Consider the following 17,653-nt stretch of genomic DNA (forward strand, 5'->3'; position numbering starts at 1 on the left):
CTGAAACACCAATCCAAAAGAACCTATGCACCCCAATGTTCATAGCAGCACAATTTACAATAGCCAAATGCTGGAAGCAACCTAGGTGCCCATCAGTAAACGAATGGATCAAAAAACTATGGTACATTTACACAATGGAATCCTATGCAGCAGAAAGAAAGAAGGAGCTCCTACCCTTTGCAACAGCATGGATGGAGCTGGAAAGCATTATGCTAAGTAAAATAAGCCAGGTGGTGAAAGACAAATACCATATGATCTCACCTTTAACAGGAACCTAATCAACAAAATAAACAAACAAGCAAAATATAACCTAAGACATTGAAATAGAGAACAGGCTGGCAATGACCAGAGGGGAGAGGGGAGAGAATTTCAGGGGAAAAGGGCAAGCGTTTACAGGAACAAGTATAAAGACACATGGACAAAAACTACGGGGGGTGGAAATGGGAGGGAGGTGGGGAAGGATGGGTGGGTGGGCTGGGATGGGAGTAAAGGACAGAAAACTGTACTTAAACAACAATTAAAATAAAAAAGTATCATCCCCAGTAATAGAAATAAAATACTAGATTCATTAAACAAAGGGGGATTTCTTGCCTCCTATGTGACTCCTCTTCTTTTCCCTAACATATTGGACTGGCTCAGGCTGACCTCCAACCTCTTCGCCACCTGTGCTCCTTCCCTTGTAATCTTGTTGAGTCCCATGGCTTTGAATACCAGCCACACAGGGATAATTTCCAGTGGGCTTTCTACCTCATATCCCTTCCATGGATTCCAGGTGTGCATTCAACCATCTCCACTTGGATGACCCCGGCAGGCTTTTCACACTTAGCCGGGTAAGAACCTATCACTGACCTTTAAATTACCTCTTGAAAATGTCTTATTCTTCAGTTTTTCCAAATACAGGATTTAATAAATACACGTAACACTTACTAAATGCTAAACACTATTCCAAGCAATTACATAACTCAGTGAATTCTGCCAGCACTTATGAGGCATGTGCTCTTATGATCCATGTTACAGATGAAGAAACTGAGGCACAGAGATGTGAAGGAATTTCCCCCAGGTCACGTAACTATTAAAGAACAGAATGAAGCACTTTAATCACCACCCAATATTTCTATCTAGGCAAATGAAAACTTTATCCTTCAGTTTCTTTGATTAAAATTTTTGGAGTCTTCTATGATGCCTTCTCTTTCACATTTATTCCATGTTCAATTGTCCTTGGCCCCACCACAGACCTGTACCCAGTATCCCACCCCTGTTCCGTATGTCCATTGCACCAACCTGGTCCCAGTCACCACTGTCTCTTGCCTCAGCTGTTACAATAGCTACTAACTTGTTCACCCTCTTTCACCTTTGCCATACTGCAGCTGTTCTCCAAACACCAAATAAGCAGAAGAAAGATTTTAAAACCAATAACAGATCATTTCACTCTACCGAAAACCCTCCAAGGTGTCCCCACTTTATTTTTGAATGCAATCTAAAGTCTTGACCATAATCTATGAGAAAACACATGCCCTGTATCTCCAGCCTCCTTTCCTACCACCCCCTTCTACATCACCGCCCTGGGCCACCCTAACCTCCTGGCTTTCTTTGGACTTTCTCAACTGGTTCCTTCTCCTGCCCTTTCATTGGCTGTGCTCTCTGCTGAGCACATTTCTTCAAGAGTTTGCGTGGTGCTTTTCCTCAGTTGATTCAGGATTCGCATCAAGTAATAAATAGCCTCTTGGAAAGCCATCCCAGGGCATCCTGTCTAAAACAGCACTCGCTCTCACGGCACTCTGTCCCCGGGCCCCATGTGGGCTTTCTTTTCCTAGGCCCACCACTTCCTGCCATTGTCAGGTATTTATTCATTCTTCTGTTTGGTTCACATGTCTCACCATTATATTCTGGCACCTAATTAAGGGCTGGACACATGGAAATATTTGAGAATGAATGAATAAAGTATTATATTAATATATAGGAGAATATGGTTAGAATTCTGAGCATATAAAAGACCCAGGAGGATAACACTGGCAACCTGGAGTACGTACGGTTTTTGTATATAATTGCTGAGCAAGGTGGAAAAGTAGACTAGGCTAAAGATTAACCTATATAATTGATTTATCAAAAAAACTCATCAGAACAGCCAGCTAACTCCCATAGAGGAAGACACTGTGGCTGGTTCTGTGGCAGCCACGGCGGGGAACCCTGGATGGATAGCTGTTGTCAGGAGGTTGGGAAAGACTGAGTTGAAATCTTTCCCTCACTGATGGCAGACCTTCATGAAGCCTCGATAAAAGGAGCACAGGCAGGTCAAAACCCACTGAAGAAAAATCTGATGCCTTCACTCTTTGATTTTGACGGATCCTAAAAAAGATCATAGAGACTAAAATGTTGATGAGTGAAGTGAAGAGAGAAGCTGCCTTTTCGCTTGCTGAGGCCAAGTTCACGGCAGGGGACTTCAGCACCACCATGGCCCAGAATGTAAATAAAGCCCAAGTGGAGATTTGTGTGAAGAAAGATTGTGTAGCAGGGGTTACTTTGACAGTATTTGAATATTACCACGAGAGAGCTGATCATTATGAATTGACCGATTTAGCCAGAGGGAAGGAACAATTGACTGAATTAATGAGAAATGACACCAAAACAGTGGAACTGCTGGTGGAACTAGCCTCACTGCAGACTTCCTTTGGGACCTGGGACGAAGCTATTAAGATAACCAACAGGCGTGTCAATGCCATTGAATGTGTCATCATTCCCTGGATTGAACATACCCTTGCTTGTATCATCGCAGAGCAGGATGAGAGAGAGTGAGAAGAGTTATACAAGTTAAAGAAATTACAGGAGAAGAAAAAGATCCTCAAGGAAAAGTCTGAGAAGGAACTTGGAGCTACGGAGGGCAGCTGGAGAGGTGATGGAGCCTGCCGATCTTCTGGCTGAGGAGAAGGAGGAGGGTCTTCTGCCTGAATAATCTTTCTTGCTCTGGTTCTTTCAGAAGCCGGATATGGCACCATTTTAGTTCCCAGTGTGTAGGTTTGGGTTGCCTGTTTATTTTTTGGCCTAAGATTTTTACTGGTAGTAAAATTTCCCTGGATGTCCATTTATGGGACTACCTTTGCAGGATCCTAATTTAGCAACCACTTATCACAGGTGACATTTAGAGAACCCGCCCAGGAACTTGTAGAGTTTATTCTGCAGAAGGGTCACCCTACTCCATCTACATGTGTACTACAAGTGACAGGCTTACAAAGCATATTAGGAAATTCCCCTTAGGAACAGGCAGTGGTCTCAGGCCGACACAAATAGGCCATCCATTGCAGAAATACCCCTCGTCCTTACCCACTCAAATATGTTGGTGCTGCTGTGTGTGTGAGACAGCTGCAGCCGTCCCTGTGTTACTGTGGTACTTCTCTCCTCAAGCTTCATGGGAGCCTTCAATACTTTACTTTGTGCAACAGATCTCTATTCTGTCTCTCATGGAATAGTTTTGCCAATTTGATTGTGACTATGGTATAAACAGTAATAGATTTAAAAAATCATCAGAGGATAAAATGGAATGGTTTGAGGCAGGCCAGAAGTCCAGTCGAGAACAATTAGAGTTGCCAGATAGAATACAAAACAAACAAACAACAAAAACCCCAGACCCCAACTATTTGGACAGGGATTAGAGAGTTACAGAGCAACATAGGACAACTTGGGGAGCTGAGGGGCTATAGTTTTCCTTTTCTGGGGAGCATTTGCTTATTCTGGGAGTAGAGGCTGAGACTCTGGGCCAAGGCCAAGGAATGCTGCTCTGAGCTGAGAAAACAGATGAGCTTGTTAGGGTCATGCGGGGCTGGAGACTTGAAGGGCCCCCATGCACAGCCAGTCCCCCGTCCCAAGATATTGGGTAAAGTTGTTCAGATCAGGAGGCCGGAGAAACTGTGTCAAAAATCTCTGAAAGCAGAGCAGAAGTACCTGCAGGCCCACCATGCAAAAATGGCAATGACAATTATGATGAGGTCCAGAGAACCTAAAGGGAGAAAGATGAAAGCCCTGAAGGAAGTAGTGATCTGGCTACAAGACATGCAGTCCCTTTGCTCCTGAGAGCACTGGTCAATTCTGGACACAGCCAGCTGCTGAGAGTCTGGACTTGGTGGGGACAGAACACTGTGGTCAGAGGACAAAGAAGGAACAGAAGTTTTGATGTCACGTGTGGTTGAAGGACAATTAAAGACTTCAAGGAAATAAAAAGCTTGGTTGGCTTTCTCCTCAAGAACTTTTCTCAGTTTTAAAGCTGCATAAAGCAAGAGGCCAAAAACATGACAAAGCCTTGGAAAAGCAGAAAGCTTGGAGGCAGTCTGTCAGTGGAAAGCCCTGCATGGCCGCATCTGGAATCAGGGCAAACCATGGGTATATTAAATCTTATTGAAAATTCAAGCCCTGGCTGGCGTAGCTCAGTGGATTGAACGCGGGCTGCGAACCAAAGTGTTGCAGGTTTGATTCCCAGTCAGGGCACATGCCTGGGTTGCAGGCCATGACCCCCAGCAACCTCACATTGATGTTTCTCCCTCTCCCTCTCCCTCTCTCTCTCTCTCTCTCTCTCTCTCTCTCCGCCCCCCTTCCCTCTCTAAAAAATAAATTAATAAAATCTTTTTTTAAAAAAGAAAATTCAAACCCATTTTGACTCATTTCATGCTTTGATTTACTTCAGGTAATCCACTCCATTACTTTGCCTGCACAGCAGGGGAAAGGGGGGCCACTCTCTTGAGGGAGATAACACCTGGAGGCTCTGTGTCTTGTGCCCACCTTGTTTCTCATTCAACCAAAAATTAATATATATGCCAAAAGACAGAATTATAGGACACAACCAAGAAAAAAAAAGGTAATGGAAGCAGATGGTCCATCGATTGGAGTTAGCACACACATGAAAACTATGATTAAAGTGCACAAGAAAATGTATATATAGACAGTAAATAAAGAAAATTAAACAATTCCACCAGAGAATTGGAACCCACAAATAATAATCTAATGGATATTTTAAACCTAAAAATATAATTTCTTAAATTAAACTCAGTGAAAGGATTTAGCAGAAGATTGGATACAGAAGAAAAGATAAAATTAGTGAACTGGCAAATAAGAAGACACAGATCAATAGTGGATATCCAACTAAAGAACAGAAATTAAAAAAATGGAAATATCCAGAAAAGCATATAAGAAATATGTGAGAAATGGCTAAAGGATCTCATTTGGGGAGGGCAGAAGAAATGTTTGAGGAGATAATGGCTAAGAATTTTCCAAAATGGATAAAAGACATCAACTCACAAATTCAAGAAAGTCTGAAAACCCCAATGAGATAACTGCAAAACAAAACCAACAAAAACCGTAAAAAAAGCAATAAAATCTAGACTCATTACAGTATAACTGCTAAGAGAAAAATATTGGAATCAGGGAACAACTTCATGAGTCACAACCAAATCTCAAGCCATAACTTTGAAAGATGACAATCAATCATTCAACCAATCAATGGCCATAAATTTCTGGTGCGGTGAGGCAGGATTAAAAAAATTCTCAATACCCTTCAACTCCCCTATGCAATAGCTTTCTGTTGAAGAAACTGAAAAGTTTGAAAAGGCATTGAAATGTTACTAATCATTGAAGAGGTGAACACACGGTAAGGATTTATTATGCAAAAGTGAAGGGGAAGGAGAAACTAGGGATTAGGGGAACACAGAAGCTACTCTTGACTTCAGGGCATTTGCTGATCCCAGAAAACCAGGTCCTCAGGTCTGACAACACTAACGTGTGGCAGGAACAGGAATGAAGTCTAGAGTCTACAGGCTAACAAGGGGCCCAAACCCTGCCCATCAGTCTCACCTTCACTGCGAGAATAAAGGGGAGGGGACAGCTCTGGCCGGGAGTGCATACCCTGGAACCCACTCTGGGACCCTGACCTTGTGCGAAAGTGTTGTCAGATGGGTTGTGCCCTCAGGGACCTGCATGTGCCAAACAGAAATCCTTTCTAAAAGCCTAAGTTTCACTGCAGGCTTAAATCTTGCTCACAAGTAATTTTTTTTCAAATGCAATTGATATGGAATAAAAACAACAACAACAAAAAACACAAAACAAACAAACAAACAAAAACCTCGCCCTGGCTGGCATAGCTCAGTGGATTGAGCTCGGGCTGCGAACCAAAGCATCTCAGGCTTGATTCCCAGTCAGGGCACATGCCTGGGTTGCAGGCCATGGCCCCCAGCAACCGCACAGTGATGTTTCTCTCTCTCTCTCTTTCTCCCTCCCTTCCCTCTCTAAAAATAAATAAATAAAATCTTAAAAAAAAAAAGAACCAAACACTGACTTAAAAAAAAAAAAACAACCCAAAAACCTCAGCACAATATATGCAACATAACCTCTGTGAACAGAGTGTGTGGAAAGGGAAAACCAGGAATTGTACAGTGGAGAATCCTGCAAACACCGCTTTAACTCCATGCTCAAGGACAACAGCCCAGGCGATGAGTCGGGCTGACGTCTCCCCTGATGTGATGTGTCAAGAAGGGCACTTCTCCTCCGGGGATTTTTTTCAGAAAACCCATTACCCCAGTCTAATTATGAGAAAAACATAAAGATGCACCTAAGGTGGAAGACATTCTACAAAATGCCTGACCAGTATTTTCAAATTGTCAAGGTCATGAAAAACAAGGAAAGGCTGAGAAACTGTCACAGACCAGATAGAACAGGTGACAAGATGACGGAGGGCAGCGTGGTACCTTAGAGGGAATCCTGGTACAGAATAAGGACTTCAGTGGGACATGGAAGAAATTTAAAAAGTTTGTGGTTTACAATGAAATATCACCTCACACCTGTCAGAATGAGTATCATTAATAAATGAACAAACACAAGTGTTGGCAAAGATGTGGAGAAAAGCGAACCCTCATGCACTGTTGGTGGGAATACAGACTGGTGCAGCCAGCGTGGAAAACAGTATGGAGGTTCTGCAAAAAAATTAAAAATGGAACTGCTTCATGACCCAACCATTCCACTTCTGGGCATATAACCGAAGAAACCCAAAACAGTAATTCAGAAGAATATATGCGCCCCTATGCTCATTGCAGCGTTATTTACAATAGCCAAGATGTGGAAGCAACCCAAGTGCCCATCAGTAGATGAGTGGATGAAACAACTGTGAGACATGTATGCCCTGGAGTATCACTCGGTCATGAAAAAGGACGAAATCTTGCCATCTGTGACAGCACGGACCTGGAAGGTATGCTAAGAGAAATAATTCAGTCAGAGAAAGACAAATACCACAGGATTTCACTTATCTATGGAATCTAAAGGAAAATAAAGAACCAAAACAGAAACGGATTCACAGGTACAGAGGACAGGTTGAGGTTGCCAGGGAGGAGGGGTGTTGGGGGACTGAGTGGAACAGGTAGAGGGATTGGGAAGTACAGACTGGTAGCTACAAAACAGTCGTGGGGATGTAAAGTACAGCATGAGAAACACAGTCAATAATATTGTCGTAACTATGTACGGTGCCAGTTGGGTACTGGAAATGTCAGGGGGAATACTTTGCAAAGTATATGATTGTCTAATCACTGTGCTATAAACCTGAAGCTAATATAAAATAATACTGAATGTAAACTGTAATTTGAAAAATTAAAAAAAAACATTCACTCATTTATTTTTAGAGAAAAGGGGAGGGAGAAAATGAGGGAGAGAAACACTGATGTGAGAGAGAAACATTGATTGGTCGCCTCTTGCACACCGTGCCCAACCAACTCAGCCACATCAGTTAGGGGGTAATTAAAACAATTTAAAAAATCACGATTAGAAAAATAAACAAAAACGTCTGTGGTTTAATTGACACTGATGTAACAATGTTGGTTTTTCAGTTTTGGAATACATACCACAGTGGTGTAAAAGGTTAACACCACAGAAAATGAAACTGGATGTGTAGTATACGAAAACTTGTGTAGTATCTTTGCAATTTTTCTGTGAATATAAAAACAGTAGTTTATTTAAAAAATCTTTGTAAGTGAGAACAGTAGAAAAAGTAGGAAACAGGGACAGGAACACCTCATTCATTGAAAATATCAGATGCCACCTATAAAAACTTCTTTAATCTGTATAAGTTTTCCTACTAGGAAAGAAAAGCTACAACAAATAGCTTCCATAATTGTACAATGAGGAAAGCTTTCTCTTTGGGATTAAGTTTAAGATACAGATGATTACTATCATTACTTGTATTCACCATAATACTGGAAATTTTGGCCAACACAATAAGGCCAGAAAAAGAAATAATAAGTGTAAAGGTTAGATTTGTAGAAACAGAACTGTCATTATGAATACATTATGTAAATTAATGTATATACATATATATCCACATGTCACCAGAATTACAAAGAATTTGGCAAAGTTTTAATTTATTTTTATATCTTAGTAGCTAGAAGCAGCTGGAAAGTTCATTTTAAATTATGTAGATTTAATAGCCTAATAGTATCATAACATCAAGTATCCATGAATTAATCTAGCAGAAGTATATGACCTCTAGAGAAAAAAAGAAATTTTATCCAAAAATATCTTAAATTAATAGTGTACATATACCATATCAATAAGAGAGAAGACACAATATTATAAAGATGTCAATTCTCTTCTGATTGATCTATTGATTCATTACAATCCTAAAAAATAAATTCCAACAGGATTTTGAGAGGCTGGTTTGGACATGCAAAGGGCCAGGGCACTCTGAAGAAGGAGAGAGATGGGAAGGTGCGCTCTGCCCGACGTCAAAGTTCCTATGAAGCAGCCCTCACTATGACAGTGAGTGTGGCACAAGGAGGGGCTCTCCAGGCCAGAGGCGGTGGCGGGGGCGGAGCACGGAGCAGACCTCACCCAGGTGGCCGTGGGTAATGAAAGGGCAGCAGAGCAGAACGGAGGGCAGAAGGGTGGTTACCCAAACATGGCGCCTCAGAAAAACTGGCAAGAAAAGTGGTAAGTCCTTCCAACTGTACATTAGATGCCAAGAAATCCAGTCTCAGGTAAGACAGGAGATGGGAAAAAGAATTCACCCAGATGAGGATGGTGCAAAGGTCAAAATGAGTGAGGTGGGCTCTACAACCGCGGCAGGCAGGAGGAAAGAAAGTGCAGGAACACAGACACCAACCTGCAGGCAGGGTCAACCTGCAGGCAGGGTCAACCTGCGGGAAAAACCCAGGGAATGAAGAAAATGTCCCCAAAGCACCTAATGTCACGGAAACACCTGCATAAATAAAGCAACAGTGCGCAGATGGGCTGATTTAGTAACAAAACGTGGTTGAGTTTGCAGAGGTGTGGAAGGAAATTATGATCCCCTCCTTCAAAAATAAACACAATCAACTATATAAAAAGTTAATGAGAAACCAAAAAAATGACAAAAAATTACATAACTTTCATAGAAGAAAGGTTTGAGACAACCATCATGAACAGGAAGTAAAAAGCTAAAGAGATGATGTACCGGGGCCAGATAAATCTGTGAAGGTGAAATAGATGGAGTCTTCCAGTGGAAGAAGAGTTTTGCCCCCAAATTAAGAAAGAATATGTTTTTGAAGACACTGGAAAAGAAGCCTTCCCTGAAGTAAAAGTAGAATTGAATCTGCCACCTTTTGACCACAGGAACTCTAATTAAAGATAGAGCACATGGAATTCATCAGTAACTTTCAGCATTGCCTTTATTTATTTGTAACAAACAGGGTGCATCTATCTTATAAAATCAGTACTGTAAGTTTTTACTCTACATTTGAAAGCTTTCATAAGATAGAAGTCACCACAAACAACATTTAAGAAAAGGAAACTCTATTTATAACTTTCAGAATATTTAGCCAGCTCTCCTTTATCATCAAAGAAAGGACAATCACACTAACTGATAACACTGGCCAAAAATAAACCAACAATTCATAGAAGAGGCAATTTAAATAGATAATGGGCACGAAAACCTATTCAATCCCCAAGTAATCAGAGAATGCAAATTAACTAAATAAACCTGTTTATGTAGCACCTTCACAAAAATGGGTGTTGGGAAGTGAGTTCATTGCATTCACTATTGTTAAGAGAATATATTGGTTTGGCTACTTAGAAAGCCAGCTTGGCAGAATCTGTAAACAAGTAAGTATTAGTATCCTTTGCCTCAATGATTCAAATTTTTTTGGTTATTGACACAAGAAAAATTCACATATATATGCAAAAAATAGAAAAATATATAAATGACCTAAGTGCCTGTCAATGGAAGAGAATGGTTTAAAAAATTATGGTATATTGATTCCATGGAGTAGTATGCAGCTGTTAAAAAGAATGAGGGAGACTGATACGTTTATTAAAGTGGAAAGATTTGATATATTTGCTGTTCAAATAAGTGCAAATGCCAAACGGCATATACAATATAATCCCATTTGTTGAAAAGCAAGACACAAAGTATGTATTTAGGAAAATAAGTTACGTCTGCTAAACATACAGAAAAAGGCGAGGAAGGCTGTGCCTACAGCAGTTCATAGGACCAGGACAGAGAGCTGCAGGGGGCGGGGTGGCACTTGTTCCCTCCACACACCGGCACGCCTTTGGAAACTTCATGAGCAAGAATGTAAAATGTAATTCTTTTTTTTTTCCCTAAATATTTTATTTATTTATTTTTAGAGCGAGAAGGGAGGGAGAAAGAGAGAGAGAGAGAAACATCAATGTGCTGTTGCTGGGGGTCATGGCCTGCAACCCAGGCATGTACCCTGACTGGGAATCGAACCTGCAACACTTGGGTTCGCAGCCCTTGCTCAGTCCACTGAGCTACACCAGCCAGGGCAAATGTAATTCTTTTGTATTAAAAAAATAAACATTTCCGACCCATTACTGGAGAAAAAGATAAGATCTCTGGCCTTTTCCTAGTCAGAAGTATAAGCCACTCCAGAGCAGAAAATCGAAGTACAAATGAAAACACTTGGATTGTTCTGGTCTTTGGAGGCTTGGTCCCCCCGCTTTCCCTAGATCAAGACCCCTGGAGGAAGAAGCCAGACCCCCAAACAGACACGGCAATAGGCCCAGTGCTGACCTGTCCCCAGGTCAGGTATGAGACCAAGGCACCCACTGTTTGAAAACAAGCCGTGTGTTTACTCTGCGTTTTATAATTTCTAACAAACCCTCTTTGAAATGACGCAGGTGGAGGAGGAGGGGGCCTGAGGTAAACAAGAGGGTTCAAAAGTTATGAGAAAATAACAAATTGCTGCCTCAAGGCATTAAGAAGCACAGCCGAATCCAGACGGGCAATCAGCTGAGCAGCAGGGCTGCAGCCGCTGCGCTCACACCAGCAGCTGTCCCTCTGCAGTTGAGAGATCCAATTTCCCCATCGTATATTTCTGCATTTCATTCCACTGCACGTGAGTGTACGTGTGAAGCAGGACTAAGGCCAGTAGTTAGACGAGTGTCTAATGACGGGCACCAAAGCAGCAGCACAGCCAGAGAGAAAGTTAAAGGAAGGGAGAAAGACACTGACCTGGTGCAGAGGTTGCTGCCCCCACTGGCCATGATCCTGCCCTGGGCCCTGCTTGGGCCTGGAGCCTGCTCTTCCATCCCTCCTGTGTCCCCAGCCTGGTTCCAGTGTCGCTGCCCAGCCATGAGCAGGAAGTGTGTAACGAGCTCACCCAGACAGGGCTCCACCCAAAAGGGGAAAATAGAAGTGAAAGTAACTTTCCGAGAGTTGCCAGACATGTCTCCCTCCTCCTGCAGTCAGACGTGGTTCTCAGCCATCAGGACATTGTGGCAGCAGGAATGGAAGACGAGGAGGGACAGTCAGGACTTGGAGGGCCAGGGGTGGGGGACGCCCAGCCATGAACAGGATAGGCTTCCAGGAGTCCCCTTGTTTGTGCAAAGACACCAAAAACAAGGAAGCAGCCCGAGCTACAGGAGCTGAAAACCTGGAAAGCAGGAGCGGTGACTGAGGAGGGGACCTGAGGAGTCACAGGCAGCAAGAAGCTGCAGCAGCAACAGCAGCCACTGGGCCAGAGGATGAAGCCCTGAGGCACCTCTGGACGCAGGAATGGAGAAGGAGGGGCACCTGGGCCCCAACAGGGAACACTCAGGCCAGGCACCAATGTCCCCTTCTAGGAGGTGGCCCATCAACCAGCAGGGCTCCAGGTCCCCCTGCCCTCCCTTTCAGGCTGGGAGTTCTGTGAAAGGTGAGTCCGCTCCCTGGTGGGTCTCCCTGGGCCTCATCTGGCTAGGGGGCCTGGGCTCTGTGCTCCTTCCAGTTCAAGTGCACAGGGAGAGCAGACTGTGTGTGTGTGTGTGTGTTTGACTGGAGGAGCATGAGGTCTTGTGGCTAAGCCCAGTTCTGGAGGGCAGGTTTAGGAATTTTGCGGGGGGCACACATCTGAACCATGTTTTCTGACCCAGCTTTTATCAGGATGAAAGCTGGTGTTTTGATTCCCTTTTGTCTCAACTTTTTGTGTGTTAGTTGGTCTGGAACTCAGGCTGTGGAAAGACATGTGTTTGGGGGCCCACCAGCGCCTTACAGGGGCCAAGCACTTGGATGTATGTCTTGCTTCTGGAGTTCTTGTCCTTTTGTGTCCCAGATGAGTAAAGAGGATGGCAGTCATGCCCCCTGTGATTGCACAGTTGTCTAGTCTTCATGGCACTTGGTGACAATATTTCACCTTTTAGGGACTGGGGTGAGGTGGAGCCCCCTCTCCCACTCAGTAGAACCTCAGGGACTGGGCTCAGCAGTGGTACGTCTGTGGACTCCTGAGTCTTCCTACAAAGTTTTTAAGAGTCCGGGCAGATTACTGGAGATGAGATGTGATGATTTCTATAGAAAAGGAAGTGAGTCCTTGGAAAAGGAGGTGGGAAGAGAAGGAATGGGTTCGGGAGTGAGGTTTATAGGGGCGAGAAAGAAAAGGGGGCCACTGGGGACACGGAAAGTCTATCTGGGCCACATTCGAGGATCTAGAGGCTCTCCATGAGAAACGCCCCTGAGGAAGCCCACGGTCCCTGTGCAGCCTGAGGAAGAAGGAGCTGGCCCAGGGCTGCATGGCCGGTCCCAGCCCGTAGTTGCCACCATCACCCACAGCCCTTCATTGGGAGCCCTGGGCTTCACTTCAGGGGAGGTTAGCGACCAGCATCTGCATGCACAGCAGAACGAGGACTGATTTGCCTGGTATCCTGGTTACTGCTGGACAGCATCCCACTCCCTGTGCCCTCTGAAACCAGCTCATGCCTCTCCCCCATGACCACCCAGCCCCAGACACACTGTGTGGACACAAACCAAGGGACTGCCATCATGTTTCTCATTTTAGCACCCAAGTGTCCCCATTACCATGGGCTGGGTAGCCCTTTCCTCCCCAGCATGGCTCCAGCCACGTCCGTACTTCCCTCTAAGTGGGCCACCGTGGCATTACTGTCTCCTTAGAACTGGGTTTTGCTGCGTGTTCGGAGAAACTGAAACTAGCAACCCTTCCTCTGAAGACTGACTCTATCCAAACCCCTGCGAATTAGCAACAGAAGCACTATTATTTCCATCTAAATAAAGGTGAAATGATGTAAAGATTGGGTTCTGAGATAATTTTGATATTTGGCAGGTCACGAGCACAAAAATGAGCTTATGACCTGAACAGAGAAGTGTGGGTTCAAAATTGAGGGAGGTCATGAAATTTTGGCCCCTACTATCCCCGGGCAGCTCCTTTCTGTCCCGGGAGCCCCAAGGTGACCCTGCCTTCTCCACCTTCCTGGAGGCAGGACAGCTCAAACCTGCTCCTCCATGGCCTGAGGCCAGACTTCCTAGGGTGCACACCTGAGAATCATTCTGAGGTCCCTCCCAGGCATATTGATTTTACTCCAAGGTGAGCAATTTAAAGCAATTACAATTACTTGTTTAGCAAAACAAGTTTCAAAAATGAATGGCGTAGCATAAATGTTTAAGGGAAAATGTGAGACCACAGACAAGTTGTGGGCTGCATGCAGACTTCAGGCAATACCTGCCACTCCCCAGCCCCTGCCTCCCTGGGCATTGTGTTCACCGTCCTCCAACGTTAGGGTTCTCCGCCTCCTGGAGGACTGGAATCTGAATGCCTCAGCTTCACCCAGCTACTACTGACTTAGATGTCCAACTGCTTGATGGGAAAATAAAGGTTGATCTTTTACAGGGTTCACTATGTTTTTTAAACATTTTAAATTGTTCAATTGCAGTTGTCCCCACTCCCCCCGCCCCCCGCCCCGGCACTCCATTACTCTCCCTGCCCTACCCCCCCCCCCCCCCATGTTTAATATTCTGGGCATCCTGGTGGAATCTCCTAAGTGCTCCATAAGGGAGTCCCCACTGGCACCTGCTGCCATCATTGGTGGGCCCTAGACCAGGCAGTTCCAGGTCAGACTTGCCCCGTAAGAAAAAAGCAGGTCTGTAGGTGTCAGCCGTGGGCTCAGGAAGGGGGAGGAATGTTTCTTGGGCTGGGCACCGCAAGGAGCAGGGATGTACCAGGAATGGAGGCGGTTGAATTAACAGGGAAGCCTTTGCCGAGTCCTCACTCCTAATATTTCTGCAACCCCCCTCCACCTTTCATCCCCTCCTAATTGTGGTGACCTGGAATGGCTCCCTGGGCTGTCCTGCACCTCGGGATGGCCATGGGATGCATGGGTAGCAAGAAAAGATGTACGCTTGGTGGCTCGTTCTAATCATCTCCACTCAGCCCACAGAAGGACCCCACTGGGTGGTGGCCTTCGCTTACTTTGGCTTGTAAGTGGGTGCTTCTGTGGAGCGGAGCATCTGTACTGGGGACCTCAGAGTTGCCGAAGAGAACGGAAACAGTGCAGAGGGCAAGCGCAGCTTTGTGAAGACTCAGGGGTTGTGAGACAGGAGGTGGGGTGTCATAAGGAGGAGCCACCATGGGAAAAGATAATTGAATTGTCCCTGCATAGGACTCAGAGGGACACAGGCACAGAGGGATTCAGATAGGACTCCGCACCCCCAGTGCATTTCTAGTGTGAACAGTAATATAAACAGAGCTGCTTTAGAACGGAGCTGCAGCTTTCTGGCCAGAGGCACTGCCTTGCACACCTGATGCCTCAAACCTTGGGACATTAAGGCAGGGCAAAATGACCTTTCAACTGGGCGAAGCACACTTGTGTCCCAGTGAACTGTTTGGAAAGATAACAATAAAGCATTATTATGACTACTGGACTGATGTCTACTGGACTGAAAATTACAAACATTGTTTAGCCCCGGCTGGTGTGGCTCAGTGGATTGAGTGCCGGCCTGCAAACCAAAGTGTTGGTGATTCAATTTCCAGTCAAGGCACATGTCTGGATTGTGGGTCAGGTCCCCAGTAGGGGGGTGCGTGAGAGGCAACCACATATTGATGTTTCTTTCCCTGTCTTTCTCCCTCCTTTCTCCTCTAAAAATAAAGAAATAAAAGCTGTAACAAAACATTGTTTAGAATTAACATCACTATGTTATGTTATCTGCACCACTAGAAATGCCTGTGTTTTATTGATGCAATGGTTCCTCTTCTCTTTCTCATAAATGCCTACTGTGTCTCCTAATCAGAACATTATTTGGGGTTCCGCCTGAATTAATGATTCCCGAATAGCTATTCTTAGTGATTTCAATAAATGTTTCGTGGCTGCCACTCAAAAAAGCCTTTCTATTTTAGGTTATCACTAGCAAGGCCAAGGCACCCCTGCTGACCATTGTCCGGAGTGATGGACAGTGGAGGGGTGGAGCCTACTTTACCCACAAGAGCTCTTGCTGGACACTGTGGTGGCTGGGAGACAGCTGAGATTAAACACTCTCAGCACTCACAGAGCGCTTGTGCCCAGGACAAAGTCCTGCACAACGGACGAGGTGGGCCTTCCTGGACCGTCAGCTATAACAGCTCTGGCCCCGAGGAAACCCCAATATGAGCTCTCCCTCAGAGCTAAGTCCTGCGCCTGCCCCCTGCCTGGTGCCCATGTTTCTCATGTTACACAAGCTGTGCCCAGGAGACCCACAGGCATCTCAGAGGGTGCCAGCACACTAGCACAGGACAGCTATGTGGGACTGGCCAGGCCATAAAGTGGCCCTAGGTGCTCATAAATGTGACCCTGGAGCTCCTCCAGGCTCTTCTGGACAACATACGTCTCACCTTGGAATGAGGCTTGTCAGGCGCAGGTGGCCTCCGGGGTCACCGCGTGCAGTAGCTTAACGGACAGGACCACGACCAGCACGGCTGGGCTGGTTTCTCAGACAATTACACTGAAGTCGAAAATCCTCCCATCCTATTTTATTTGTGGGAATAAAGGAATAGAAGGAAAGTTCCCTGGTGATCAGATGCCATTTCCTCAGATACTAACCATTTGACAACGGCCAGTGGGTTGTCTAGTGGATGACACCGTCCCTCCCACAGAGAAGGAAGACCTGTCTGCCCTCCGCCTGCACGCCTTCTGTATACATGCCATCTGTATACATGCCATCTGTAGCCTACGAAACTCCCTCCCCTGAGACATTCTGCTGACTGGAGCCGTGGTGAGTGAAGGGCTCACATTCCCAAGGGCCTGGATTCCAGGCTGAGCTGTCATGACCATAATGATCCCCTTGAGCTGTGTCTGCAAAACCAAATACTGGCCGCTGGGGTGCCTGGGCAGGTTGGGCCCGGAGCCACCACTTACCATCAGGCAATGGTACAATGTAGTGTTACCGAGCAGACTGGGGCCCATCCACGTGGCGCCCCGGTGAACGACCCAACAATTAAAGCTGGCAGAAACAGGTCTTGATTTACAAGAGTCCAACCTTGACAGAGCTTAGAGCACCTTAACCTTGGAGCCCTCCTTCCCCATGAGACCCAGCACTTCTCATGCTCCCCGCCGGCGTACAGGGCAAGGCATCCTCATGTTCTTATCTTAAGCCGGCTGTGCAAATGATTCTCCAGTCCCTCTGGAAGGTACCCAAGTTGCCATCCTCACACAGCAGCTGTCTCCTTCAGGGTGTGTGGTACGTTGTCACCAGCCTCCATGTAATTGTCCAGGAAAGGCGCAAGTCCTGAGAGTCCAGGTAAAACCCAGGTAGGTGCGGCAGATCAGGATCTTGCAAGGAAGCCCTTTGCAGCTCTGCAGTCAGCTAGAGCTGGCACGGTCACATCGGCAGCATCTCCTTTCTTATTGGACCAGACCACATGGCCTCCTTCCTCACTATAAACTACACAGCTGCTTGCTTCTCCCTTCTCACTGCCCTGTTTCAAGCTGCATGCAAAATCCCTTCCTTCAGATAGCATGCCTTCTCCCTCACTACTATTTCCCCCAAGGCCACGAGAGAAAATCGCTGCTGCGCTTGAGTTTAGATCCTCATCCTGCAGCTCCTCCATAACCCCATTTCCAACTCCTCCCACAGTGGCTTACATCGGCCCATTCCCTGTACGTTCTGCCTTTCTCGGGCTGCCATTGTTACTCCAGGCAGGAGTGGCCCAGGGATGCACAGTGAACCGCCCCCTGCTTCTCAGACAGCTGGTGTAATGCAGGAACCGCCTCCCGGTTTAACGCATGCGCGGTAGCTCCCAGACTAAGTCACTAGCCAGGCTACATTCAGAAAGTTACGCCCATTTCCCTTGCTTCAAGCCTGCTGCCACAGCTTTTTAACAGAACTATGAAGCTAGCCGAATTGCCATAGTTATGCAAAATCTCCCAATGGCTGTGCTGCTTCTCCCATCCCCCA

At 45.6% G+C, this 17,653-nt stretch overlaps 1 protein-coding gene and 1 pseudogene across 1 annotated transcript in view; one reads left to right on the forward strand and one right to left on the reverse strand.

Moving 5' to 3' along the window:
* Window positions 1–11,866, reverse strand: part of SP100 (SP100 nuclear antigen) — a 77,120-nt gene extending 65,254 nt beyond the window's left edge. The window contains exon 1 of the mRNA XM_036025004.1: window positions 11,474–11,866. Coding sequence (XP_035880897.1) covers window positions 11,474–11,688 — 215 coding nt within the window. The 5' untranslated portion in view covers window positions 11,689–11,866. The remainder of the gene's footprint in view (window positions 1–11,473) is intronic.
* Window positions 2,192–3,513, forward strand: LOC114495570 (annotated as a pseudogene).
* Window positions 11,867–17,653: the final 5,787 nt, after the last annotated feature.

This window comes from Phyllostomus discolor, chromosome 4 (genome assembly GCF_004126475.2).
Source record: "Phyllostomus discolor isolate MPI-MPIP mPhyDis1 chromosome 4, mPhyDis1.pri.v3, whole genome shotgun sequence".
Classification (NCBI taxonomy): domain Eukaryota; kingdom Metazoa; phylum Chordata; class Mammalia; order Chiroptera; family Phyllostomidae; genus Phyllostomus; species Phyllostomus discolor.